At 44.0% G+C, this 27,940-nt stretch overlaps 4 protein-coding genes across 9 annotated transcripts in view; 2 read left to right on the forward strand and 2 right to left on the reverse strand.

Moving 5' to 3' along the window:
- Window positions 1-2,417, forward strand: part of wcy (WW domain-containing adapter protein with coiled-coil wacky) — a 5,721-nt gene extending 3,304 nt beyond the window's left edge. For all 4 annotated transcript variants that reach the window (XM_018033939.2, XM_026818197.1, XM_026818195.1 and 1 more), the window contains 7 exons: window positions 357-555; window positions 678-1,007; window positions 1,077-1,294; window positions 1,467-1,608; window positions 1,698-1,921; window positions 2,029-2,156; window positions 2,252-2,417. In XM_018033939.2, the coding sequence (XP_017889428.1) occupies window positions 357-555; window positions 678-1,007; window positions 1,077-1,294; window positions 1,467-1,608; window positions 1,698-1,921; window positions 2,029-2,156; window positions 2,252-2,330 (1,320 nt within the window). In that variant the 3' untranslated portion in view covers window positions 2,331-2,417. The remainder of the gene's footprint in view (window positions 1-356; window positions 556-677; window positions 1,008-1,076; window positions 1,295-1,466; window positions 1,609-1,697; window positions 1,922-2,028; window positions 2,157-2,251) is intronic.
- A 749-nt stretch (window positions 2,418-3,166) lies between these two features.
- LOC108630584 (nuclear pore complex protein Nup153) lies at window positions 3,167-14,180 on the reverse strand. Its single transcript, XM_018033936.2, has 8 exons — window positions 13,940-14,180; window positions 12,755-13,048; window positions 12,376-12,679; window positions 12,076-12,296; window positions 11,617-11,996; window positions 8,376-11,541; window positions 8,179-8,300; window positions 3,167-8,099 (listed from the first exon to the last, which is right to left on the reverse strand). The coding sequence occupies exons 1-8, from the start codon at window positions 14,012-14,014 to the stop codon at window positions 8,045-8,047; spliced, it is 4,617 nt and encodes a 1,538-aa protein (XP_017889425.1). The 5' UTR covers window positions 14,015-14,180; the 3' UTR covers window positions 3,167-8,044.
- Window positions 14,181-15,033: 853 nt separating this feature from the next.
- On the reverse strand, window positions 15,034-20,260 carry LOC108630586 (aminopeptidase N). Of its 2 annotated transcripts, none has more exons than XM_018033938.2 (15): window positions 20,108-20,260; window positions 19,928-20,009; window positions 19,581-19,870; window positions 19,309-19,515; window positions 19,085-19,240; window positions 18,672-19,001; window positions 18,456-18,609; window positions 18,270-18,396; window positions 18,104-18,194; window positions 17,780-17,966; window positions 16,896-17,103; window positions 16,557-16,834; window positions 16,288-16,487; window positions 16,038-16,214; window positions 15,034-15,914 (listed from the first exon to the last, which is right to left on the reverse strand). In XM_018033938.2, exons 1-15 carry the CDS (start codon window positions 20,140-20,142, stop codon window positions 15,455-15,457), a joined length of 2,982 nt encoding a protein of 993 aa, XP_017889427.1. In that variant the 5' UTR covers window positions 20,143-20,260; the 3' UTR covers window positions 15,034-15,454. The 2 variants fall into 2 exon arrangements, with proteins under 2 accessions (XP_017889427.1, XP_026673991.1); XM_026818190.1 differs by having other exon boundaries at window positions 19,928-20,025; window positions 20,108-20,215.
- A 144-nt stretch (window positions 20,261-20,404) lies between these two features.
- The window catches only part of LOC108630585 (thyrotropin-releasing hormone-degrading ectoenzyme), a 12,682-nt gene continuing 5,146 nt past the window's right edge, over window positions 20,405-27,940 (forward strand). Inside the window, exons 1-12 of one of the 2 annotated variants that reach the window (XM_018033937.2) lie at window positions 20,405-21,482; window positions 23,772-23,959; window positions 24,045-24,366; window positions 24,460-24,868; window positions 24,955-25,110; window positions 25,274-25,582; window positions 25,754-25,931; window positions 26,012-26,159; window positions 26,390-26,471; window positions 26,802-26,973; window positions 27,030-27,216; window positions 27,338-27,615. In XM_018033937.2, the coding sequence (XP_017889426.1) occupies window positions 21,434-21,482; window positions 23,772-23,959; window positions 24,045-24,366; window positions 24,460-24,868; window positions 24,955-25,110; window positions 25,274-25,582; window positions 25,754-25,931; window positions 26,012-26,159; window positions 26,390-26,471; window positions 26,802-26,973; window positions 27,030-27,216; window positions 27,338-27,615 (2,478 nt within the window). In that variant the 5' untranslated portion in view covers window positions 20,405-21,433. The other variant, XM_026818187.1, reaches the window with a different exon arrangement.

The following is a 27,940-nucleotide window of genomic DNA, read 5'->3' on the forward strand; positions in this document are numbered from 1 at the left end:
TTTAGCAAGTAGCTATTTATTATTAGCATTATTCTTCCGACGTCTGATTTATTTTTAATTATAGGAAATGCGTTTTTCTAAGGTACATAAACTTTTGGGATTAACTATATAGCCAATACATCCTTAATCAATCGAGACACATAAACGGATCTCTTGATAAAAATTCGCGAATTGAAGCCATGATTTAGTGTTTAACGCAATAGTTAAAATCGTCGAGAATCGCGATTCGTTAGGTGCGCAAGGCGAGGAACGTGGACAAATGTGTTTTCAACCTTTCGAACAAGTTATGGAACTCGCACGAAATTACTTTTCCATCGATTCAATCGTTTCCGGAAATTTTAGAACAGTCTGTTTAGGACAAACGTGGTGATGAACGAGGAGGTGCGATGGAACGTTCGGCCAGGTTCGGCGATTGGTCCGAGCATATGAGTTCTTCGGGCAAGAAGTATTATTACAACTGTAAAACGGAAGTGTCTCAGTGGGAGAAGCCACGGGAATGGATCAGTCGAACAGAAAATCGACAACGTCAGTCGAACGATTACTCTTCTAGGTCAAGTACGTATAACAATATATTACACGTGATCGAGAGACGGTCGATCCGTGCTCGTTACGAGCATCTGAAATATCAAGAATTATTCAGTATAGGAGATCATCGTATTCGATTTCTTTGTTCGCAGGTCACGATAAACATTCCAACTCGCGGTCAAATAGCAGTAGCAGCGTGCGAGATGGTAAATCGTCGCGTCAGTCCGACAAACGAGAATATTGGAGTTGCAGCGGAGGCGGCGGTGGTAGTAGCAGAGAAGACGTTTCGGTGAGGGAGAGGGAGAGAGAAAAGGAACGGGAGAGAGAACGCGAACGTGAAAGAGATCGGGAAACGTGTAGAGAAGAAACGGGAGTGGAGCGTCAGGCTCAGGACATGGACATCTCTCCGGGTGATTCTACACCAACGTCGGAACCTCTGACTCACGATCCACTGCCGCAAGGCCCTGTTCTGTTGGCCACTGGTACGTTCCGTTCGACCGTCGTACAGAAAACTGGTGTACGTGCATACTTACCAATTAAATCGGTCGCAGCATTACCTCGATTAACATCGCATCCACCGTCTACACCACAAACACCTGGCAAGCTCAGTTCCCCAACGCAGCAACAAGGGAATAGTAATGCTCCGGGACCACCGGTTTCGTTGGCAAATCTTCCGAGACTTCTATCCCAAATTACAGGCAATAAGGAACAACCGGACATTACACCGCAGAAAGCACTGCAAACGGTCGCTATCCTGTTGTCTAGACAAGTAAGTTCATGCCCCCCGTCAGTGTAAACTTGGACTGTGTTCGGAGTTAAAATTAAGTTTTTTATTACCAACCGCTTTGTCTTTAGTACGTTTGAACTATAATCTCGGCAAGTGCGTTTACAAGCGAGCGAGTTAAACTTTGTATAGAGCAGAGGATAATTAATTTTTGCAGCAATCTGCTAGCGGAGACCGAAATAATAGTGGAAACGACGTGATGGTCCCGCTGAAAGTCGACACGAGCGGCAATGTTACAAGCGAGGGACCACCTACTCCTACGCATTCGGAAACTCAGGATTGCATCGATGTACGAAAATGTATGTTAACGATCTTCTCTTTTGTCTAGCGAATCGCGTATCGATCGATGGTCGTCTATTAACCGTGTACTTCTTTTTCCCTTCCGCAGTGACAAGTCCTGGGGGGACGAATTCCGGAGTACAAGGTTTAAGCTCATTGCAAAATCTTAGCACATTAGGTTCCCTTGGAAATTTAAGTAATACAGGTTTACAGGCATTGTCTAGAGTGCAGCCTCCTTTAACACCTTCTTTAACACCATCACTTGCTAATCATTATCGGGAAGATTTAACGCAACACGTGCGTGCCTTTCCTGCTGAAATACTTGAAAAACAGGTATGTATATACATTATACACATATGTGTTAATCTTAAACGTCGCGGAGTTCGATAAACAAGATTAAATGATACGGTGAGAAATGTTCGTGTGACCGTTGTTCCCAGGCACAGAAACTTAGCGAAGAAGCACATACAATGGGAAGTTTGCAGTGTACAAGAGTCTCGGCAGAGTTAAAAACCGCACGGTCGATAGTGAGGCTGACGGAAATTCAAGCGACGTTGCAAGAACAAAGGTAGGAACGACGTATCATCTTTTCTTAGCCGCGTGGGATCTTTAAAAATTATTTCGAAAAGCTACTTGACATCTTTTACATCTTTCACATTCTAGGATATTATTTCTCCGTCAACAAATTCAAACGCTGGAGGAGCTAAAATCCCAAAATTCCTTCATGTCTGACGATTCTTAGTGTAAGAAACTTTATAAAGTAATTATAATTACAGTCTATAATTAATTCATGCAAAAAATAAAACATAATTATTAATATTCTCATTAATATTGAATAATTAAGATTGTACCTAAATTATAATATCATGATAGAAGTGATAAAAAAGAAGAAAATAGTAATGAAATGAATGGGCTGCCCAGAGAGGTTTGGTCTTTCCGTTTTATCAGCCGAAACGAGTCGTACTACAATTTCGAGGCCCACCTCTCTGGGAAGCGCAGGAGGCCTATCCACACGCAGACTCGACACACTAATTAAATAGAGGATGAATCTATCAGTTCATTGCAAACTATTGAATTGTCCACATCGTCTTGTATTACCTATGTTATATACGTGTCAATGTTTCATATCCCATTAAGCGGCATTTTAACTAGTTGAAACATTTTTGTTGTAAATCTCGGAATAAAATTCGTGCCAGAAGTTTCAATTCAATTCTTTATCGCCATTGTCTCACCTGATTCCCACGTGTCTGGAACGAAACTAGCTTTGCTCTATATCGTAGCCGATCATTCAGTTTCATTCTATCGAAAATGTTTGCCCTTGAACGTTTAACGGCATATAAGAAAAGATGAGAAAACGGAAATATTAATTCTTTGTGTATGACGAAATCTACTAGTGGATGAAATACGGAAACTTGTATAAAATTTGTAAATAATTTTAGAGATTTACAATAATTCTAATGTATGTATTATTATAATCGTTCTAAGTGTTTTTTTAAAAGCACCCTAATACCGCATCGACTAACGCATATTGTACAGAGCGTGCCAAAATCGGATAAATAAGCGAAAGAACACTTGGTGTATCTTAATCGTAGATAATTTTTATTTTCTGCATGACTCCCTCGTACAGCTGTGTGCAACATAAGGAAATTAATTATTATCATTAATTATTATTATTAATCATCGTGTAACCGTTGTAAGCGAGAACCGAATACGCAGATCTTTTGTAGCAGACGATGTGACGCACGATAATGAATTAGAATTTTTAATTAATGACGCAACCGGACTATTTTACGTGGAACTGTTGGTGTTTAACTCTTTTCGATAATTTACTTTTTGTAATGTTCTTTTCCGAGGTGTGAAAATAATACCCGGGCCAACGCCCGTTCTCGTTCCGATCAAATTAACGGAAAGACATATTTATCTTTCCCCTTGCTTTTCCTGTATCATCGATAGATTATACGATTAAAATAGAATATTTTTTACTAAAAAGCACGTAGAGTAGACGTAGACAATATTATTCATCAGGATGACAAAACCACGAATATTATTAGTAAAGTTACAATTGTGGATTTCTTAATTTGTATATTTTCTTTGAGGAACTGTTAAGGAGTGAGCTTTGATAATTACAGAAATAAAAAGCAACGTGAAATGTAATGTATAATCATGAAACAAATACATTTGATCCAAACGCTTCGAGATTGCGACTGAATTCTAATGTTCGTTTTCGGATTACTTTTTTTCTATATATGCGAACCAAAGGGTTTTTACGTAGTACTGACAATCGCGTATTCTCTTTCCCGTGAACAGAACATTTCATTTTATTAGATTACTAAAAGTTAAATAAAAAATTTAAACGCGTAGCTATCGCGCGAAGAAAATTGTACATGATTAAAAACGCCTTGGCTCGCATTTTCATCTAAATGCCCTCCTAAAATCGTTACTTTTACTACCTATCAAATAAAAACTGTAAACCGAAACGGAATATCATTGTTTTTCAAGTTGATATTGTTTTCCGTATATCCTAGTACTGTATAATATTAATTATTATTGGGTACAGCGGAGGATAGTATTAAGAATAATAATGGTAATAATGTTAACGTGAACGTGTAGCCTATTCCCGGTGTTTCTCAACGCACGAGCTCCATAGCCCTCGTCATCATGAAAAATGTTACGCCATCAAAGGAACGTCGCATCGTTCAAAAAATTATACAATTATGAGGCTATCGAGCTTTTTCATTCGTCACGATTACGTATTTATACATTCGTTCTGCAAATAGATGCTCTACTTCCATTCTATGTAATATATATTATATCTATATATATATATATCAATATTTTAATATTATAATCCCGTGTTTATTACTATTTACGTACTTTTGAATAAACCAAATATGTCTGTCTTCATGTTTTCCCTTTAAATAAAATATTCGAAATTCAACAGTCGTTTCCGTGTTCATTCTATGGTAAAAAGAACGACGCTGGTCTCCTATCATTACCAGTATCGGTCTTTTTTAACGTGCCTCAGTTTTGTGCGAAGTTTTACAGATTCGTCGAATTATAAATGGGCCTGTCGGTTGAGAAACACCGATGATACTCCTTTACAATATTTATCTAACATTATACCATGTCATGAGAACGTCGGAACGTCCCCATAGCACCTGAAGCATACAGTGAACATTCTCCCATGTACATGTTTTATTTAATTACAGGCAGTCATTGGACTTATTTCATAACAAACTCTCTCATTTGTGAACATCAGATCGTATCGATTAATACATTCTGAATGTAATCGTTAGAGATATCCGTGTAAATTGAGTACGATACATAATTTTTTCGTGGACTAAGATTATAATAAGGCCTCAGAACATTTGACGCATCTTTTACGCGTCCCGTAACTCGCAGAATTTTTATTTCTGGAACAGATATCGTAGGTCTCTCAATAATCTCCTTCTATATGAAAAAATCATAATCGTTTCCCTGCCAAGTTCTTTAGAAATCATGCTTGACAGCCGATCGCAGGGATAATTAAAATGAACAGCGCCCAGAGACAAACGTCCTACGAGTCATGGGACGTCAGATATCTATTGTTGAACAATTTTAATGTAGTGCACTTCAAGTATTTACGTAAACACATCGCAATATGGAGAGTAAAAACTGCTACAAAACAATTCCAATACGATTTGCTTTACAATTCATTTAATAGACGTATCTAAGTCGCGCGCCTCCGTTTACGTTTTGCTTTGTCTCTTTCTTTAAGGCCATATACGAGATTTGAATATAAAGAGTTACTCTGCCCCCCAATCTCTCGGGCAATGTTTCGTACATTTTATCAATTTGGAAATTTGTCTAGGGATAGACAAATGGACGACACAGCCTCGACAGAGAATGTTCACAGTGTAAGACAGCAGCGTAGACATATCTCAGCGCAGCCTCACTTTACCACTAATCAGTGTTTCAGCTGGTAATTATTATACAAAGCTATAAAATCTTCCCATTATTACTCTTCAATCAAGTTACACGATATATAACTGTGCGCGGAAGTACCCTTCGTAGACTTAAAACCATTCTTACGTTTTCTCTTTACACAAGGGATAACTAGTCGAGAGATACCTCTGCAACTATAATATTATAACTACTCGTCCTCTTCCATTTGGTGATGAACATTGAATATCCTTTTTCATCGAATCGCTACGTACCTCGTTTCATAACTTTAGATCATTACCTTAATCAACGATAGAGATTAATCGTAAATCGTTTTAATTACACGAAGGAGAGATTAATTTTTACGTCGATATATTTTCTTCTCTTTCTTTACATATTTAGCAATACTGTCATAGCGCGATAGTTAACAGCTACGAAGGGCGGTCGCGGAGATTTGCAAACCATCAACGAGGGAAATCAAGATTTATCAGCCTGTCTATTATCCTCCTGATAGATCTGTGACGCGGAAACTAAAGAAACGAATCTCTTAAAATCTACAAATGTAAATATTACACAACACATAGAGTAACAATATATATAACAGTTGCTTTTGTACCTGCGTATCTATTATGGCATAAGGTGGGGTCTTGTGCCGAGTTATTCTTGGCTACTGTCGATTTTTAAGCCAACATCATAGAGATATAACTACCCTAGACTTAAATAGGACGTGCATGATTTGTTCATTTATATTAATTCACTTATCATCGACACGTCGGCTAACTACTTTCTGCATTTCGGGACTTCTAAAAAGAATATCTGCTCGCACCGGTTTGCTTCAAATGGTATCGGAAACGGCCTCGTTTATCGTACTACTATCATTTACAGAAACTAATATCACTCTCGGTAAAATTGCACACGTTATAAAAATCTATGATTCCGCGAACATTGTCATCAAAGAAAATAAAAAAATATAAAACGAACAACATAAACCACGGGACTGCGTAACGTTTTTTTTCTCCGGCAATTCTCACTTCTTATACACCGTCGTTCCACTAATTTCGTTGTAATTTGTCCCCTTTTGCCGCGATAAAGAGTGATACGTTTTAACATAGGTAAGAGTAATGAACAACGTAGAAACAACAGTTTTAGAGCTCCGCTATAAAAATACATTTGATCCGGTAACAAATTAAAAAGTAAAGGAAATACACAGAAATAAGTAACTTTTTAGAAGCCCCTCAATAATTTATCCCCGATCGACATACGCCGTAATTCGTCTCCCATTCATTCTATGATAAAACACGCAACGTTACTATAATTTAATCCTATTTAAAATGGCATTCAGCATATTATTCTTATAGGATTAGTTCATTCGATATATAAAAAAAATATACAATTTTTCGACTACTCGATACAATCGTTCAGTAATCGTGACTTTGTACTATCCGAATGCCATTTTTTCTTTTTTTTCCCTTTAATAATATGATACATTGTTTCGGGACCAGTGCTACAGAGGCTGTAGGACTGTCCGCAGAACCCTAAGTAAAATATAATTAATGTCTATACGCAGTGGGATTTCATTGATATTCAGTCGATTCACAATACTCGTAACCCGTCAACATTTTATAGAAAGAAATGAATAAAAGAAAACTGTTTTTTTCCGTCAAACCGCGTATTATCAGCCCCTTCGCGTAAGCTCCTTCAAGTTCACATACCTGACCATTCAAAGTCGTGTATACTGAATTTATTAAAAATAATTAGTCAGGTAAGATTGTTCATTTTTTTTTCTTTTACATACAAATATAAGAATAAAGCCATTGCCATTCGCTTGCAACCACTTCTTTCGTTACAAAAAAATAATCAATTATTTCGGCACTGTTTAGTCCCTCTCTTTCTTTACCTCTCCCCTCTGTTATAAAAACATTGTCACGAGTTGTGAATGACCTGTACTTACCTGAGGGATATGGCTCCCACTCTCAATCATCAACATCCTTCATAAATCTCGCGTGCGTTCTCGGTGCATCGTTTACGTTCGTTCCATCGAACTACTCCTCGCGGTTCTTATCCTTTCTTTCTTTTCTTTCAGCAAATCAGTGTTGTCACGTCAGTACATATATATGTATACATATATAGCGTCTTGTGTCGGGCAAAGGTATTTTAGCAATGCAATGGCATTTATGATCCGTCTCGTGTTTGCGAAAGTGGCTTCATGCCAACGTCTAAGTATCGTTTCGTTATTATTGTATAATTTAAATAATTTATAATTTATACAGATCCTGTAGAACACAAGTGGTTGTACGCAAGCATGTGTATCCCCATTGACAGATTAATATATTACATAAAAATGCTTGGTATACCACCTCGTATATGCGACCGGTCGGTATATGATATTTTCACTGTATCATACTGTAACTTTAGCGTATATCCAAAAAACGTGTTTGAGCGCACGGTTGCATGAAATCGAGATACATAAATATATAAAAAAAAAAAAATGCATCCGAGCGAAATGTGCATTTAGGGTTTTAAGTTACTTGCCCTCTACCGTATTCTTCTAAAAGCCTTCTTGATCTTCCGTTGCGGCACGGGAGGAGCACTGAAATCAGAACGATCACGATTTAGAACGTCGTGCTTTTATTATCAATGATTCTAACTCATCGATGATTTATACGTACTTGAATTGCGGAGGCACGTTGCCACCAGTGAAGTTAAACGACGGCGGAGTGTTAGGATCGAATGTCGGTGTACTACTAGGAGGATTAAAGGTGAATCCCGTTGACGGTGCTGAAGCGGGTGCCTAGAAAAATTCGATATAATTAATTGGACCATCGACGAAGTCCGACTAATAGATTCTTATCATCGTTACGCTTACCGCGCCGAAGTTGAAACCACCGGTGGACGAGGCAGCGGTAGCTGTAGCCCCAAAATTGAATCCGGTGTTCGCTGGAGCAGCCGAGAACGACGAAGATGCTTGATTTTGTGCATCGGGTTGCGATGCCCCGAAAATCGTGTTCGTAGGTGCGGGTTGAGCGAACGTCGGTGCTTCCGGTTTCGGCGTGTTGAACGTGAACCCGGAGGTGTTGCTCGACGCCGGGTTGTTGAACGTTTTCCCGAATAAACTGCCAGTTTGCGGGGTAGTTGAAGTACTGCCAAACGTGAACAACGGTTTCGGAGGTTCAGCGGGATTGGCCGCGGCGGAGAAGTTGAACCCGGCCGCTGGTTTTGCTACTGGTTGAGCAGGAGTAGTGCCGAATGTAAACAAGTTCGTATTCGACACAGTGGTCTCATTTGTCTTCGAAGTGGATCCGAATATGTTCGGTGTGGATTCGGTGTTAAACGTCGAAGCGGCGCTGTTACCAAAGACGGGAGTGACGGTCGACGGTCCACCGAAGAGACTCGGCGCCGCCGACGATGCACCGAAAGGTGTCGGTGTCGGAGTTGGGCCAGTTGCCACTTGCGGAGTCGGATTGAACAAAGACGTCGGTTTGTTTTCCGTGCTCTCGAACACGGGCATCTTCGTCTCGGTCGAGCCGAAGATCGAAGGCTTACTTTCCGTGCTGCCGAACGCCGGCACTTTATTCTCCGGCATGGCGAACGTGGAAGGTTTGCTCGTGCTCGCGGTACCGAACGTGGAAGGTTTACTCGTACTCGCGGCACCGAACGTGGGCTGCTCGTTACTTCCTGTCGACGTCTGTCCGAACGTTGGTGCGGCCTTCGAATCGTTACTAGTGAACAACGGCGTCGGATAACTGGCCATGCTTGGGAACAACGATGTCCTAGGAGAGGCGTTCTGCAATTCACCGAAGGTCTTAGGCATTTCTTCCTTCGACTTGCTCTCACCGAATTTGAATGTACTGGGTAAAGTAGAAACAGAAGACGTCGTTGTCGGCTGATTGAACGATACACTCGACGCTGTTTGGGTAGTTGCTTTTGGCTCCATGAACATAAAGGAAGATTGAGTAGAGGATGGAAGACTTGACACAACGGTCGTGGTGCTGCTAATCGCGACCGTGCCACTCGGTAAACCGAACGGGAATGTAGCGATTGGTCTAGGTCCCTGGCTAATGTTCTGAGTTACGGAAGATAAAATAGCTGCGCTGGTAGTTACGGGTAGTGGTACGGTAGCTTCTTTATTCGACTTCGAAGCTTCTGTCACAGAATTTCCAGTTAAAGGAGTTTGTTTCTCTTCCTTCATACCTAATTGTACGGTCGTCGGTTTAGGAGCGCCAAAGGTAAAAGTAGACGAAATCGTTGTAGAAGCAATCGTGTTCGTTTGCGACTGTGTATCATTTCCAATCGTGGCACTGTCACACTTCGGAACACCGAATGTGAAAACGGACGTTGGCTTTTTTTCTGCTGTTTCCACGTTCTGTTTCACCGCAGACTTTTCATCAGTCGGAACACCAAATCCACTAGCCGACGTCGAAGTGTTCTCGGGTTTCTGAACCTCGCTCTTCTTTTCCTCCTTTTGGATACCAAACGTGAACTGACCAGTCGACCCGATTTGCGAAGTCTCGCCAAATTTAAATCCGTTCGTAGACGCGGTACTATCAGTCTTCTCTGGGTTAGCTTTGTCGACACCAAACTTGAAGCCACCGGTGTTCACGGGCATGCCGAAGGTAAATTGTAGATTGGAACTGGAGGTCGCAGTTGTAGTATTATTTTCCAACTTCTTCGTTCCTGGCTTCAAACCGCCACAGGCTACGCATTCGACAACGTTCGATTCGTTTTGCACCATGCATGTGTCGCAACTCCATGCTCCTTCAGGCTTCTTGAATTTGTCGCCGAATCCGTTCGCGAGTGCGACTGGAGGAGCACTCGTGACCGCGACTCCAGCGTTAGGTCTGGTTGTGTGACAACACGGGCAAGACTCGGCAGAAGTAGGATTTCTGACCATACAACTGGGGCATTCCCACGTATCTTTATTAGCTTTAAATTTGATCATAGTCTCATCTTTAAATTTGGGTAGAACGCAAATGGGTTCAACCGTTTTACTTTCGGAAATATTCTTCTGCGAATCGATCATCTTCGATTTCGATGTATTGCAAGAAGTGCACGACGACGAGGTCTCTGGATTTTTCGACTTGCAATCAGAACATTCCCAAGACTTCTCCGCGTGTTTATCATCGCCACCGTTGTTCGATTTAGTTTCTTGTTTCGCGTTCGGTTTAATCGTGTTACACGCGACGCACTTAACATCGGTTTGCTTGTTCCTTACGAAACACGACGCGCATTCCCACTGAGTACCCGTAAGTTTGAACTGAGATCCAAAACTATCGTTCGCTGCAGTCTTCGATTCATTGGCATTGCTCGACGCCGACGACGACGGCGGTGTAGAAGTCTTTTTATCTTTAAGATTCGATCGTGCAGCTTTACAAGCAAAGCATTGCGCTTCGGAGCTGCTGTTCTTGGACAGACAATCGGGACATTCCCAAACTGAATTAATTTCTTGCGTATCCGTACGCTTTTTAACAGTATCCTGTTTACTCGCATCGAACATCGTTTCACTCCACGATTCTTTATTCGTATTCGCGTCGCACGATTTTTCAGTTTTCGTACCAAGCACGTCCATGACGCTTCCCGTTTTCAGCGGAGTTTTGTTCTTCACTTTCTCCTTCACTTTCTCCTTCGGTCTAGGAGCCGTCGATGAACCAGACCACACGAAGTTCTGCGCCACGGAAGGTACACAGTCGCTAGACGGTGCATTGGATTTAACATCGGTTCTCTTCAGCGGCGATCCCGAATCTTCGACCAGCTGCCTGTCAGCACTGATCGGGCTACTGAACGTGAAGTTGTTGATGGACTTCAGATCCTTTACGGCGTTCGATATTTTAATAGGGCTCGTAAATACAAAGGTATTCCCATTGTCTGTACTAGTCTTGTCTGGTGCGTTTGCGGTCGTGGGTTGCATGAAATTGAAGTTCGGTAAAGAAGATATTGGTAAAGGTATATTTGGTAAATTGACTGGCTCGACCGTCTCCTCTTCGAGATATGTTCCTTTACGTTTAAACCCATGATCCTTCCTCGCATCTTGCGCCCTGTAAAGATTGCACGTAACAATTAATACAAGATTACAATACGATTTGGTACACAATTATATTAGTTCTATTTACCTGAGATGATATTCCTGCGGAGCCGGTGGTTCGCTACGAGCAGAAACAATTTTTCTAGCCGCGGCAGTCGTATCTTGTAATTTCTGGCGACGTTTTAATCTCAATATATCGGGTACCGTCGGTACAGTTAATTCTCGAGTCAAATGACGTAATCCAACTTTCGTAGATACCGTCTCTTCCCTCGTTCTCTTTTTACTCGTCAACGACGTGTTGTTCATCATCTTCAACGGAATCTTTTTAGCATCGGTTATCGGAGAAGAAAAGTGTTCTAATGCCTCCAATATCTTTTTCGCAGTTTGACTCATTCCGGATGAATCAACTCCGGCTGCGGTAGACGGTTTTACTTCAACGTAGGTTCTTTTAGGAGCTGAAAGTTGAACCTGAAATCGATGATACATGTTTTTATAAATAGTTTCAAAGCAGATCGAAGAGGAACGATTTGAACGAAGAAACGCTTACCTCGTTTGCACTGTTAAACAAATTGCGGCCTCGTTTGTAAAGGCCAGCTGCGTTTGCCCCACCGAAGGTGATGTTTCCACTGTAGAAAGGTGACGCCAGGGGAGACGCACGATCCGGCGTGTTAGTCATGACGGACGCATTGAAACTTGGTCTGCGACTGCTCAAAGAGTCTCGAGCAGTATTATCTAAAAATAAGGATCTCGGAGACTGCATATGATTTGCTTGAAAAAAGAAAAGTAGAATTTCTCTTTAGATCAAATGAATCTCGATGAGAGAAAGTATCTAATTTAGATTACTCACTGAAACTTAGTTTGTCATCGTGACATCTTTTATTATTAGCAAATGAGGAATTATAAGAAACGTTTGACGGGGCTTCCTGTCTGTTCGTTTGCAGTATAAGAGAGCTGCAACTGGTGCTCTCGCTGGATTCCGAGTTGTCATCCATGCCGTTTGCGGTTCCATTGTTCGTAGTAGAAACTAATGAATTTAACTCAGACCTCTGAGATCCTGCGTTCCTAATATTCGAATGCGTCGCGGGTGTAGAAGATACTAAATGGCTCATCCCGCTTGGCCCAGCCATTACAGGTTTACAAAAATCTTCGGACTGCGGGAAAACGATTAATTGGTAAAGATTCTTCCATCGATCACTCATTTTCTTTCGTCTGTGTATTATATTTACCGTCTCGTCGTGAATCGAGTATTGTTGTTTAGTCAGACTGGCCGTGCTGTTCGGCTTTGTCGGTTTAGCTCTTGACTGAATTGAGAATGTACCAGGTGGATGAGGAACGTCCATACGGATACATGGTCGCTTCAAGGGTGGAGGTTTCTGTACATCCTCCTCTGGCTCGACTTCTTCAAGTTCACTGTCCTCTAAGTCTTCTTCTTCGTTTTGAGATGTGTTAAACCATTTACTGATCCATGATCTTTGCGGTATGAGATCTGTTACTTTAGTTGCCACTTTCTTTACAAAAGACTGGAATAAAAATGAAGTAGGAACGGGTGAACCAAGAATCAATTCAAACGATGTCAGATGTTTTACCAATGAACGTTCTCATCGGAATACGCGTTAAAATAAAAAATCGGGGATCGCACAGTATAGTTTTCTAAAAATCAATCGATACGCGACGCGCTGAAATAAATATAGAGAAAATCACGGGTGAGGAATTATCTATTAAAGTATAAGGTTCAGCTATAAATATTATGCCAAACAAATACACGTAATTGCGTAAACATAGTAATCGCGGTATGTAAAACGAAGTCGTTATTAGCGTCGGAGGTTGAGACGTTCGATCGAAAAATAAATTGATCGCGTCGCGCGTTCTACGAATCAATCGGATCCGAAATGTATATTGTAAATATTCGTAAAAAACGATCGCTAACAGGGATTACGAGGTGTTGCATGAATTTGCGCAAAACGCGATCGTTCAAAGTTACGCGTGTCTTTCTTACGTATTAAAACGTGCACTGTACACGGATAAGATTTTAATATCGCCGAGTTGACAGTATGACGAGCGTGCGAGCGGCTCGGAATGCACGGTAAACGCTCGGAGGGATTTTCCTCGTAAGGAATCGCGTTTCAAGGCTGGATGCTATAGGCGTCTCAGTAGATATCTGGTGGCGAGGTAGTATGGGATAGATTGAGGTTACCGAGTGGACTCACATAACCGTGACATCGTCTAGGTTCCACGAAAGTGCATCTTAGAAAAAGGGCGTTCGCGCGTAGGGTACTCCGAAGGAGGTCCGGCGTGCAGCGTAAATTCGTCGGCGAGTCTAATTCGGGCGTTAAGGCGCGAAGGACCGTTGGATGCGGAGGAGGAGGCTCGTTTCTGCCACGGGGAACTCATGCCAAGAAGTTGCTACTCACATTGTTTGCGTCGTAGGGTTTCGTATTACGGGACGACGACCGTCTTCCACTCAGATTCTTATTCCCTTTGGCCATGATCGCACTTAGCACTTATTTACGAGTAAAAAACGCGTGTAAACGTCTTCAAACGGCGCATCCCAGAGTTTGTCAGCGGATCACTACCTTCGTCACTGAAACCCACGAGAGAAAATATGGCTGCCCCAAAGACCGCCACCAGGGCGCCAGGTTTCTCTCTATGCGCTCCCAGCGCTTGCTTGTCCATGTGACGCCGTATCCGCTCGTGTCGTTGAGGAATTTCGATCACAGCACCGCGCGTTGAGGAATAGTGAAACTCAGGTTTCAATTACAAGATTCGAGGAATTTCTTTCTCATTATCTCTCAATGACATAACGGCTGAGATACGAAATACAACATACGGACATACGGCTGTCCCTCAAGTTTCATTTAGATATCTATCCAACTTTATATAGGATTGCGTCCCTTAAATTTTTCGTCTAAGAATCGTCTAAGAATCTAACTTAAAACTAAAGGTATCTTCTTTCACGATCGTCTACGGAAAAGAGAATGCGAATGCCGCCTTCCTCTTCTCATCTAATGATAGCATCGCGATCGCCTGTTCCTACTGTTAATACAGGAGATACCATCCAAATTTTTCAAACTTTATCACACGTTCATTAAACGAGAATCTTAACGAGAGGATCAGGCAGGGTACTTGGAAATTGCTCGTGAACTACTCTTCAAAAAGATGGAACCACCGCATCTACTGTAAACCCGCGACGACCCTTTCGTCCCTGTATCAATGCAGTAGTTCGATTTTCGGAGATAATCCTCGACCCGCCAAATATGTCAGGAGCAGATCTGACTCAGGTCCTGACAACAGAAATGAGATCGTCCAGAGATGCTGTACCTTTGCCGTAAAATCCTGCGGCGAGAGGGAGCGCCGAATTTATAAATTATTTGAAATACAACTGGATTCGTCAGAGGATGAGGATCGGGCATTCTTGGACAGCGAGATAGCTATTACGCGATCTTTATTTAAAACTTCAAATAGGCTACAGGATATAAAAATGGTCAAAGAGTACAGTGGGAACGAATACTTCGGACTAGATAAGTTTTATTCAGAAATTAAAGTGCGTAAAATGTGCTATAATCAGGTTGAAACTAATTGGAATGATCGATACGATGAGTATCGGACAGAAAATTCACATTGCGAAACGCTACGTTGATCTACAAATAAATTTTAATTACCAATCGATCATACATACAATGTAATATCAGTTCAACGTCGAGCACGTTTACGCATTCCATAAATATAAACAAAATATAAACTATGCTATTTCTCTATTAGTACTTGATCATGTTCGATCTTTCATCGTGGACAATGGCTGTACTACCATTTATCGAGTCGATTAATCATCACCGTTAACAACCATCCCGGTGACGCGTTTTCAGTGTTATTTATACATACGTTTAAAGTCGAAGCGGTGGATGAGATATACATAATATGCGGTCACTTCAGGAAAGGTCTGACAGGAGATCTATGGCAGGAGTCACGGTGGTAGTGATTCTATCTTGAATAGCTTCTAGTTCCTCTTTAGGCAAATTTTCTGTAAGCCAAGCGTCGATCACCGGGAGATTCTTCTCGTTCCATTCCTTCCTCTCTGCTTGAAAGTTCTTCGGTATCCTGAGATCGGACCGGGTCGATTTGAACTCGTCTTCATGATTCGCGTACAATTTCTGCACCAGGTCGAGGCCCTTTTGGGTGCTAAACGAGGAAGAGGCCGATTCCATTACGCGCCGCCAGAGATATGGTTTGTCCTCGAATCGCTGTTTTACAGCGTCCCAATTGTTCACAAAGAAGTTGAACACGGTTGTGTAACCGCTTGACCTGCCGCTCAGCGTGACTAATATCAATTGGATATCGGAGTCCGAGAACGTTTTCTTGTCCTTGTCGAAAAACGTTGCGTTCAATAATCTATAAATTCCGTGAAATTAAATTAAATTAAAATAAAATTAAAATTATAAAAATATCGACGACGATCAGTTTCCTGGATCTCGATCATCGTAGCACCGTGCCGGTCGATCGAACTTGGATTACCTTTCGATCTTGTACGCGTCCTGCGAACAACCGGCCAACGACTTTAGAAGATAGGTCCTTTCGTTCTGCTTCCTCTCCGGGCTGCTCTGTGGGAAGTTTATCACGCGCTGAAGTCCGAATTCCCATTCCTCTTCGGTGCCCCACTTGAATACCGGGCAGATAAATTCGTTGGCAACTCTATAAAATGAGACCGCGCGCGCAATTTAATTTATATACTAAAGATCGAGATCTCTGCGAACGAAATACGAACGGATTTCCTTTATCCGGGTCCTCGTCGATCAGCCATTTCTTGTATTGATCCCTCGCCTCTTTCACGCACGGCTCGTATCCGGCTCGACAAAGGAAGCTCTTGGCCATGCTCCGCATGTGAGTCTTCCAAGACGGTTCGTCCGGGTCCACGGATTTGTTAAGTTCTTCGTATAAAGGTTTCAACAGCGTTCGCGTATAAGCCTGATAAAGAGAATCAAATATGAATCGACGAACGATCGATAGGATTTACATCCAGGAATCGATACTCACTTCGAATTTCGGATAGACGTCGAAGCCCTCGATGCGTCTGCCGATGTGATCGATCATCATGAAGACCGGCTCCCACACCACGTGACTCCTTTCCTCTTTCAAAAACAGGGTCATGCTCAACGCGATCCTGAAGCAGAGTTCACCGGAGTACGCCAGATTCCAAGAGTCGTGAAGAAGCTTCGCTCTGGTCAGAACGGGAATTGTTTCGCGCTGCGGGCCTTGCAAGAATTGCGACAGCATCTTCCAGTTGCAGATGTCGTAGTTAACCGGGAACATGCCTGTAAAAGTCGAACAAGAGAATGTATCGTGATCTACGGCATTCGAATTCATACGTGTTACCTATCTCTTCAGGATTGACGATGACGAACTGATCGTCAGTGACGTTGTCTGGTACGGTGAGATTCTTTTCTGGTTTGTCCTTGATCAACCACAGGCGACAAGGTGGTCGGTACTCCAAGTTTTCTTGCGACATCATCACCAGCGGTATGTCCCACTCGTACGAGACTCTGGGGGTGAAAGCTCGCGGAGCTTCCCTCAGATAAACTTTCTGCAAACGATACACGATCGATCGCAGTGTTGTTACGTAAACACGCTCGTCTAATACGTTTGTTTAAATAATTGTTACGCATACGGGTTACACTTTATCATACGTATGATCGCCTAATTGGTATGCTAAAAAATTGTTTAATGACAGTTAAACGATGCGACCTCAGAGATTAAACGCGTTAACGTAACCATTAATGACCCGCCGCGCTCCGAGAGGATATCAGATTTTTTTTTTAAAGTTATCATTTTGATTACCCTGTACTCGATTAACACCGGTTTAATAGTTTCTCGAATGATTTTTCCGTGTTCAAGGGCAGAGTCTCACTCATTGTATTCCTACGTCTGGACGATAAATTGCCGCACATCCGTCCGGTTCGAGACGTGCGTCCGCGCGGCCTAAGGCGATGTGCAGGTAAAATAAACAAAATTTATTGACTTCGTCGCTTCCGATGAAAAATGAGGAACAGGCCGGGAAAACGTTTCGCGAAAACAATTAGCGAGGCACGCGAGAAGAGAGAAGTCGGCTTCCAGCGAAATGAATTCAGCAGCGCGCGTTTCCTCTTCGTCGACCGAGCGTTATCCGTGTGAAAATCGTACGGTCTTTCGCGTCCCTGAGGCGAGCAACGTCTCTTTCCTCGATAAGATTTGCGAACGTAACAGACGGGCAAACCGCATACCTGGTTGAACGTGATCGTGCGAGCCTTATAATCACGGTTGACCGTGACCACCGGTACCCTGTCCCGGTTGGTCCATCGGGCCGCGATGCTGTTTATCGTCGGATAGTTGGCCGACAGAATGCTCGTTTCGTTCGCCACGTCGTTCAGCCTGGTGTAAATCTCGTCCGCGAAGAACTTGCGCGTATCCCTAAACGAAAAATGATATCGAACACTGAGCAGGGTCGAAGGGCGAGTCGACGGGAATAACCGGGAACCAACGTTTCCTAAGGCGAGGGGACAACGCGAACATTTGATTCCCGGCTAAGAAATAAAAACAATGACTACGTTTGCGAGCACGATCTGAAGAAATGTCTGACCCCTTTCTGAAACAGATCCTCGCCGAGAGTGTAATTGAACATACGGAACACCAGTTCCTCTGCGAAAAGAGAACGACGTAATTAATCCTGCGAACCGATTCGTTCTGTCGATCGCGAGAGAATTGCCTGCCTGCCTTTTGCCAACATCGCCTCGTTCCTGATGCCGTTCACCCTCGAGAACGGTTCGAACTTGCCGAATTCGTAGTAAAGGGAATACAGCAGCGTCATCGGCCACTTCCCCTCCATCTCGTCCGGATTGATCTGTAAACGACACGTTCGAGTTTCGACCATACATATACACGTCTGACGATCATACGTACGTCCACCGTGGCCATCGAAGCTAAGAACGAGTTGATCGCCTTGTTCACCGATGTACCGCTCGTCCAATGACTCGGTGTGATGTACTGACCGATCCATTGGTAAACAAGCTCGTAGGCCGTGTTCCAGACCGACGGACTGCCCAATTCGCTTTCCCTGTGTTCAAATCATTTTTACGAATACACTGTCCGAACGTACATATTTTATAGTCCACGTACTTGAAAAGTATCAGACCCCAGCTGTCGGACGGTTTAGCCGCGTTATACATAGGTACCGCCATTAAGTCGAGTTTCGGCAATCCGATCGAACTGTTGAAGTAATCTTGAAAATAATTCATTATCTTGACAACCTTGTCTGGTGCGTCTTTCAAATGTTTCAGGAATTCCTTCCGTCCCCACACCTTGATCTCCAACTTCCTTCCATCCATTTCATTGATCTCCTGCGTGGGCGCGATGCTCTCAAGGTTGGACACCGTCAGAGCCAACTGGTACGTGGAAATTTTCGGCGTTTTCGCGAAATGGTCCCAGACCATGTCCGGCTGACCAGCTCTGAGCGAAACGAACGATATTAATTATTCCGACGATTGTTTATCACGAGTTCGAGGACCAGAGTCGTGTCAAAAATGACTTACACCTCTTTGCTGGTCTCCAAAGGAGTGTTTGAGAGCGCCGTCATGTTCTTCGGACGAAGTACGCTTAGCCTGAACGTCGTTTTGTAAGACGGCTCGTCCATCGAAGGGAACACGCCGTGCGCGTATCCCAATCTGAAATTGGTACCCACGAACGGGCTGAGCGAGACGAGAACGATCAATTCTTTGTTTCCCTCGTTTTCAGTGAATAAATCATTACTAATTACTATTTGTTTCCGTCGGCGTCGTTATACTCGCTCTTGAAGAAGCCGATGGTCCTGTCGGTGCTGAACTGGCCCGAAAAACTGATGTCTATCTCGAAGGTACTACCATTTGTCAGGATCTGTTCGAAATGGAGCGTGTACCAAGGTCTCGTCTCTTTGGGCAGATCGACCCTCGCGACGTTCACGTCCATCAACGGCAGACCCTTCTCTCTTTTTTGATAAACATACTTTACGATCGTTTCTATCTCCTCCAAGTGTGTACATTTTTTATTCACCTTTCCTCGTCCGACGGTTTCACGTGTCTGACACTGTAATTGGTGATCTTGAGGTTTGGGAGAGCGCGCAGAGTGAGCCTGTCGCTGCTGTCGAGCCAGGTGACGTTGATCCTGACTCGGCCTTTGAACTCGTAAGGATCGGCGAGGAACGGTTCGAGCTCGAGGTGATAGCTGGACAGCGACATTTCCTCCGGCAATCTGTGTCGGCGCATCTTCTCCTCCTTCTCGTAGACGTCGTTCACGTCTATGCTCCGCTTCGCTCTCCACGGTGTCTCCGCCAATCCATTCCTCTGGATTTTCAAACGTCCCTTACGATTCGGATTTTAGTAGGAAGCTCGATTACTTACACTGGGCTCGGCCTCGACGTCCTGCGACGAAACCAGGATCAGGAAGAACCCGGCGACAGCTGCGATCCACCTCATAGTTCTCCTGCGGACGCAACAGACTATTCGATACGAACGTTCGATCCCTTAAGAAGAATTTCGCACTCGGTGCGACTGTAACGCGATCGCGGGTATACTTCTTACTTCGCTATCCTCGTCCAACACGTCCGTAGTCGCATGCAGTCCGAAACCGCTTGACCTTGATACCGGTGATACCAATATTCTCGTTAGGACCGCGTCGGGACGCAGCCGCTCGCGAACTGCCCTCCTTCTTGCTTTTTCCAGCTGGACCAGTCCGCGGCGGCGACGGAAACCGGTGAAAAAATGCAAATGTAAAAAGTGTAACGGTACAGGGAGCAGAGAAAACGTGAACGAGCACGTGACCAGGGGGTAAACCGCGGCGGATCGGCGTCCGAAGCTGACGGGATTCAAAGCGCTTAGATCCACTTAGCCGCGTAATCGGTGGATCGTCGTCCATTATCCAATTCCATCGGGTGGACGTCACAAAAGGGCCTAATCACGACGACCGTGCCCGTCGGTGACGGACGAGGAGCGTAACGTCAATGGCCAATCCCGTGGTCATCAATGGAAATTGAGATGCCACGAGCTACTCCGCGTCTGCTACCAGAGGAACCATTGTGTATTCGTTTAGCGGATGAAAAGCCCGTCAATTCAGGTCCGAGCTTAGCGCTCGCTTCCGATTCGACGTCAATTAGAGACGATTTACCTTTGTCCGCGTTTTGTGCGCGTTTTCTCGGCCTGTTTAGATCAGGTATACAAACCCGTATGTAGGTAGCTGGGTCACATATTTTCTTCGACTTTCATAAGCGAACCCCTTTGAATCGAGCGACCGGCTATTTCCGTCATTACTCCAATCCCCTCTGATCCGCCGTTTCTATTCGAATTAATAAACCGCTCTCCGAGCGTAACGCAATTTATTATTTTGTTTTCGACATGTTTCCCATTCGCCGAATCGAATCGAACCTGATAGCATTTTCATGCGAATATAAAATGTAATGCAGGATCCCATAAAGAACGATACAGTAAATTGGAATGATCGTGCTCCCGAGACCCTGAAATCGGATTTCTTTCTTCCTTACGTATTTGTTTCCGTACGAGACGAGAAGGAAGGAATTACGAGCGAAAGAGTGGAACGATACCCGAGACCGAGGCAAGACGATTGAAAAAAAGTGGGGAGGCAAACAGTATTCGATGTGCCAGTTCGCCGTGTCGCATTGTAGGTGGAACGACTAATTGCGTTGCACCTGTACGAACGAAGCGCGCGACCCAGTGCCGTCTACGCAAATTTCGCCCGAAGTTCGACTTGAGGATTGCCAGACTTTTCCGCTTCGCACGGTTTTTTTCCGTTTCCCGCGGCTCGACAATCATTTTCTTCGAGCATACCATCGCTCGTCGCACGCGATCTCTCTAGTAGTTTCACGGGAATCAAAGTAACCGGAAGCTGATCACATGAGCCGAGGATCCATTTGCAGCTGGCAGGATTATGGACGCAGAAGTTGTAAGTGATTTCATTCTCGGTTTCATTTACGGGACGCGAAATACCGCGCGCTTGGCAACTGTTTATCTATCGAGCGTTCATCGTTGGAATTCTAATTGCTGTTCATTACCCAGCGATTACGAGAACTCGGATGATCGTTCGACGCGCGGCTAAAATAAGATTGACGATTGCGCGGAAAATCATTTCATTAGGCGATTCTGATAGACGTTCGTACGTTTGAATTAAATTTCGATAGGGCGAAGGTGGCGACCGGTGAACAGGAGGCGCTTCTGAAACGATAAACAAGCAAGATAGTATATGTTAATGAGGAGATAAAAATGCGCGACAGCCGCGGAACGTGGTAAATTCAAACAAAATGTTGAAACACATTTCTAAACGAATATTCATGAACCGGAGATAGCCACTCGTTTTTACACCGTTTGTCATTTAAACCGCGCGTCGTCGTAGGAGTGAAGTTAACTTTGTTATTTTCGCTTAATTTATTCCTCCTTGAACATTTTATCATTATCGTCGAAGGCATTTCAGCAGTAAACTTGGGCATCCAGTTCGCTGGTGGTAAAATCATTATCGCTGCCATTGTAAGCTTTATCTTTTAATGAAATACATATGAAAGCACACAATGGCTTCTATGACCGACCGGTTTAGAACCGATAACTGAAATCCAGTGTGATTCGTCTCGCTTCTTATCGTCATATATTTTCGTCGAAATGAAAAATTGTCATAAATATTAAAAGCTGCGTGGCTCGTTTAAGAAACGGGTAGTCGGAACATTTTTTGTTTCATCGTTCATTAAAATCAGAGATACGATCGTTCGCAGACGTTTCTTTCGTCGTGAACGGTTCGCTCGTTATTTTCTTTGACGATAATTGCCGCGTGTCTCTCGAGCGTAACCGATGCCGTCGTGCAACATCGACGATAACAGAGCGTCTTATACTTTACGAGGAAATCGTAAGTTTCCGATCAATGGAGCAGTCTAGACTCGTAGTGGCACGTAATGGCCAATCGCGTAGTGTAATCCTGAGAGGAAGCATGCGATTACAGTTATTATGTGGCACGGTTGCACCAGTGACGATCCGCGTTACACGTGTAACCGCGGAAGCGTAGCGGTGCATACTTTCATGCGCGATTCAACGACGAATCGCTTCAACGTTCGATACGGACACGTTTTTAAGTTCACGTTGTTCCATTTGCCAGGGAAGTAATTAAACTGCGCATTATTCCTCCGTTATATATAATCATCGCCGAGGCGTTAACGAGCCGATGATAATTCTAATAGGCAACTTTTACTCCAAGCAATTACCATAAATTGGCATCGTTATACTACTGTTCGCCGTCGTCATATTTTATCGAGGCTCCCGTAACGTCCCTGTTCGAAGAGTTTAAACAATGTGGTTGTGCAAAAGCCTGTTTGTTTACACGGTTGGTCACGTACCACGTGACACAACGTGTAACACCATGTCCGTGTCGTAAAAAACCGCACGTCCGTTTATTCGCATAATACGTAATGCGGCGAAGCCACCGTGTAAGCGTAGTAACCTTCGGCCGCGTCGCACGCGCCATCGTTGCAGGTACTCATGTACGTACACGTCCCAGGTACTCGTTCCGCGCCGGAGTAATTCAATGTCGCGCGAACGCGCGAATATCGCCTAGTCTCGTTCATTGGCAGTAAATTCTAAACAACCTTGCCTTCGTTTAAACAATGCCAGAAGGGAACTTGTATCGAGTTTTATAAAAACCCGCGGGAGCAATTAAAAATCGTACTCGACGAGTCTTGCGAACAACGCGTACACTTGACGCTGATTTACGCTCACGTTCATGGCGAGTCGTAGCCGCGTGATAAGAATTCTGTGGCACAATGCGTTCACCACTTCGACACCACGTTTTACGCGGCGTGTCGAATACTTTGGTCACGTCTCACCGCGAATTACGTTTAATCCGTTCTGTCGGAGACGTCGAGTTGGTCCTGGCCAGCGTTACAGCTGGACGTCGGATCAATTGGGTGCGACGCGAAGATCCCTTGCCATCGGGCGATCGCCGTTCATTATCGATGCAAACGTCGATTTATCGGATGAATCATTTTCACGGGGGTGGAGGACTTAGTAGGTAAGGTTCAATCAGGAGGAGTAAGGAACAATGCCATTGCGATTCCCAAACGTCGAGAACGGCGGAAACTTGTCCCACGGGGTGGTTGCAATACGACCCTTCATATTATTTTGCAAGAAATACGATTGAAACGTTTCATGACGGAAACTCAGGCGGATTGACGTGTTCTCGAAATGATTCCTTTAGCTCAAAGCATGCCACAGTTCAGTGGCGGTCCGGTGGAATTTATGACCAGCGACGACATCGAGCTGAAGAGGGGCGATGGTTGGTTCTTGTCGTACACAAAGATAGCGGGGATCGTCGTGGTTTTTATCATCGGTGTCGTCGCCGCTGGATTCCTGGGATGGTACATCAATTCCTTGCCAAAGAAGGAAGTGAGTAACGCGAAAGGGGAAAGACCTGCAGGTCGGAATTCCAATTTATGATTTCTCGATCTCGATCCGTTGATTCGTTCGACAGGAGTTTGATTCGGTGGATCTGTCGGACGATGAGATCGAGGGTGCCGTCGACGAGACTCTGGCCTCGCCGTTCGTGATTCCCTTGAAGTATCGTCTCGAATTGATCCCGATCATCGACGTTACCGGATCGTCGAGGCTGAAGGGTCGCGTGGTCATCGACTTTCGAGTAAACGACACGACGGGCTTGGACAGAATCACGTTGAACGCGGGCAACGTTACGGTGACGAATTACAAACTGTCGAATCTGGAAACGCCGATGAAAAAAAGGCGATCGATTATCGTCTACGTTTCCAGCGGTTCCAGCGAGTTCAACGATTTCAGCGGTTCGTACAAATGGGTTCTCTACGATTAGTTTGGTAAATAAAGGACGACTTGGAATCGGGATTTCGTTTACGTATGCGTTTTAATTGCTCCAGGGGGACGCGTGCTACGATCCGTGAACGATAACTCGACCGAGGACTCGATACAAGAAGATGCAGAAACGGAGAATGCGTCCGAAGCTACGACTCTCGCAGAAGCAGATAATCAAACGACGGCGACAGAAACGACGATAACGACGACTGAACAACCAATTACGGTTACGACCACCTTGAAACCGACGACTGTACAAACGACTACGCAAACGATCGTCGAAACAGGATCATTGCCTACCGATGATGATTCATCGAGAATACCGATCGCGAGCTATGATGTGGACGAGGACAAAAAAATTCTCACGATTCGTTTAGACAGTCAGATTCAGCAAGGAGTCTACGAGCTGGATTTGGAGTACGAAACGGCGATGGACGAGGGAGAATTCTTCATCGCGAATTACACCGAGGACATGTGAGCCGAACATTTTATCGAGAGAATAGATCGGATATTATGGACGAGAAAAATTGAATTGATTTCTGTCGATGTTCCTTTGTCAGGTGGTTAATGGGAACGAGATTAAGGCATTCCGGTGCCAAATACCTGTTCCCAGTTTTCGATGACACGGTGCACAAGTCAGTTTTCTCTGTATCCGTGGCACGTTCCAAAGAAACGAGAGTCCTCACAAACATGCCCTCCAGCACTCTGAGAGACACGTAAGTAATTCCTGCCGTGTCTTCCCGCGGCGTTCGATGAAAAACCGATCGTGTTCGAAACCACATCGCTACGACCCGCAAACAGTCGAGAAGCTTTTTGCTGCTCGTATCAAATTCTCGCCTGTCCTTCGAAACGAACGTACTTAGTAATTTTCGTTTGAAGCACGGACGGTTCGGTCCTCGAAACATTCAACGATTCTGTTCCGCTTTCGACGAACGAGCTGGCCTTCCTGATGGGCCACGTGAAGCCTATGAACGAGACGGTCATCGGGAACACCGACGCGGTGGCAACGTTCTGGTGCGAATCGAACAGAGACTTACATGACAGTTACCTCCTCGACAAACTCGGCTCAATCGTCATTAACTTGATCGACGTGTTCTCGTTGGCTTACCCATTGCCCAAAGTGGACATAGTCTGTCTGCCTCCAGGGATCGACGAGAACATGGCCAGCCCCGGATTAATCGCGATCAAGTAAGACTCACTGTCATCGCCTCCCGTCAATTACAATTAATAATTCTATTTGAACTCGAACATCGTTCCATAGATCTTACGTCGATCGATACGATTAAACTTGTCTCGAGTCTGAATCTTACAAACTATTCTAATTTTAATTATCGAAATTGAACTACTGTCATTGTCAAGGCAATCGTTGTTTAACACCGCCGATAAATCGTCGCTGGTCGTCAAGTCTCGCGCGCTGAAGGACTTGATCAACCTGATGGGACAGCAGTGGTTCAGCGAATTAGTGAACGTGAACCGGTCGGAGGAATGGATCCTCGGGGGTTCCCTGATTCACTTCCAACACAGGATCGTTCCAGAGGCAAGCGACGGGAAACGTTCGAACGGGGAAAAACAGGAAGACAGCGTCGTAAATTGTTTGTGATAAATTTCCATTTTCAGATAGATCCGTCATCAAACTTGGCCGACTCTTTCCTGGTCGATGTTCAGCAGTACGTGATGGAAATCGACGGGTATACCGTTTCAAGGCCGCTGCGCGAAAACGTCAACAATCATTTATTAGAATCGCTGAACGACGAATACGCGAAAGGTAAACTGTCGTCGTCGTTTTCACGAGGGATCACCCATTGCATACAGGCTGAGTCAACAAGGAGTAATCGTCTATCGCAAACTCGTTACACGAATTTGTCCATACGTAAATTGAGAACAATTACTGTTTTAAAATATTGCTTGACTCGCTCTGTATGCATCTCGACCGTAAACCTTGCGGTGATCGTGTGAGGGAAACGTTTCTGCATTTCTTTTAATTGGTTCTTGTAGGTGCATGTCTGATACGCATGTTGCATGGAGCGATAAGCGATACCGCTTTTAGGAACGGCTACAAGAAACTGATAAACAGGTGGTGGGTATTATGTGACTCGCGGAAAACGAATTTCATACCGATTTCAATTAACAGTTGTTCGACGAGAACTGACGTAAAAGCGAGTCGAGGCGAACGTCGAAGCTAATTGTAATTAATCGTCTGCCTCGCGATTATTAATAGCCTCTTTTTCCCGAAACGCAAACATGCTCGTTCTCTAATTTATTACTCATCCGTACTCGTCGGCGACGTATCGAGACGGCTTCATTGTCGGAAAAAAGAATCCTCCTGCGCGATTATGTTAATCGGACTTCTCACTGTATTCTTGATCACGAGTCTCTGCGGACTGCGAGAAAAATATTGTCTGCGCAGGAGGTACAACGCCACGGATCTCGCTGATTTTATGAATATCCTCAAGGAGGAGACCGAGCTTCCGGATAAAATCTCGCTCGAGGAGGCGATGAACTCGTGGATCTCCCAAGGCGGACACCCGCTCGTTACCGTCATGAGAAATTATGAAGAGAGATCCATCACCGTTTATCAGGTAGCGTACGCGACGATTCTTGGATCTGGCGGGATGAACGTCGTTTCATTTTTTAGGAACAATTCTCTCTCGACAAACCGTCAGAGAGTACATCGAAATTCTGGCAGATCCCATTGAATTATATTAACAGTACGGGCAATTGGTCGTCTCCTACCACTCTGTGGTTCCCAGCGGAGCCGAGAATCACTTTCTACCACGTAGATCCGAACGATTCTTGGATACTTTTCAACGTGAATAAGACTGGTACGCGATGAATTAATTTTTTATCGCGGGAGATGGTCGTGTCGTAAGAATCCGCGGTCCACCGACGAAGTATTCGATAGGATCATAGATGAAAATTGTTTCCACGTTTATTTCAACCAAGGTTATTACCGGGTGCATTACGACGAGAAAAATTGGATGCTATTAAAAGCAGCGCTGGCGGAGAATCATGAGTTGTTCCCGGTAGAAACGAGAGCATCGCTTATAGACGACGTTTTCAGTCTGGCCGCGATGGGCGTGATGAAATACGAGGCCGCGTTCGCCTTTATTAAATATATGCAAATGAGGGAAAGGCATTACCAACCTTGGGCCGCGTTGACGCGGCACATGCTCAAATTGAGTAGGCTTCTGTACGAAACTTCGGTGTTCAACGATTTCCAAGTGAGTAACCCCCCGGGAGAGTCGCGCGATTCGAAAGTTAGGCGTTCGTTTATCTTTCCTCTCGAACGATTTTTTAAGGATGTATACGCTATACATATACTTAAACAATGCTAGCATGTTGAATTTGTTATTATAGATTCCTATTACTATTAAAAAGCTAAAATTATAGTGATTTCAAATTTTTCATAGGTAATAGTATCATCTACAACTTTTACTTGAAGCATTTGTCGAAATTCCGCGAAAAAAAAATTTTCGATTTTTCCGAGATTTTTCCAAGGGGTACCCCTTCAGATTTCGCGAAATTTTCGTTTTTTGCCAATAACTT

The sequence above is a fragment of the Ceratina calcarata genome, unplaced genomic scaffold, assembly GCF_001652005.2.
Source record: "Ceratina calcarata isolate Rehan_Ccalc_2016 unplaced genomic scaffold, ASM165200v1 scaffold78.2, whole genome shotgun sequence".
NCBI lineage: Eukaryota > Metazoa > Arthropoda > Insecta > Hymenoptera > Apidae > Ceratina > Ceratina calcarata.

Bases quoted from the DNA above. Each gene is read 5' to 3' on its own strand.
- LOC108630584 (XM_018033936.2), bottom strand. From the start codon at position 14,014: ATGGCCAAAGGGAATAAGAATCTGAGTGGAAGACGGTCGTCGTCCCGT. The intron at 11,997-12,075 runs GTAAGCGTTTCT...CATCGATTTCAG, and splicing joins TGTTTAACAGTGCAAACGAG to GTTCAACTTTCAGCTCCTAA. The intron at 8,100-8,178 runs GTACGTATAAAT...TTCTGATTTCAG, and splicing joins AACGTGCCTCCGCAATTCAA to TGCTCCTCCCGTGCCGCAAC.
- LOC108630586 (XM_018033938.2), bottom strand. From the start codon at position 20,142: ATGCGACTACGGACGTGTTGGACGAGGATAGCGAA. The intron at 19,871-19,927 runs GTAAGTAATCGA...TTGAAAATCCAG, and splicing joins ACGTCGAGGCCGAGCCCAGT to AGGAATGGATTGGCGGAGAC. The intron at 16,215-16,287 runs GTTCGTATTTCG...CTCATTTTATAG, and splicing joins GACCCGGATAAAGGAAATCC to AGTTGCCAACGAATTTATCT.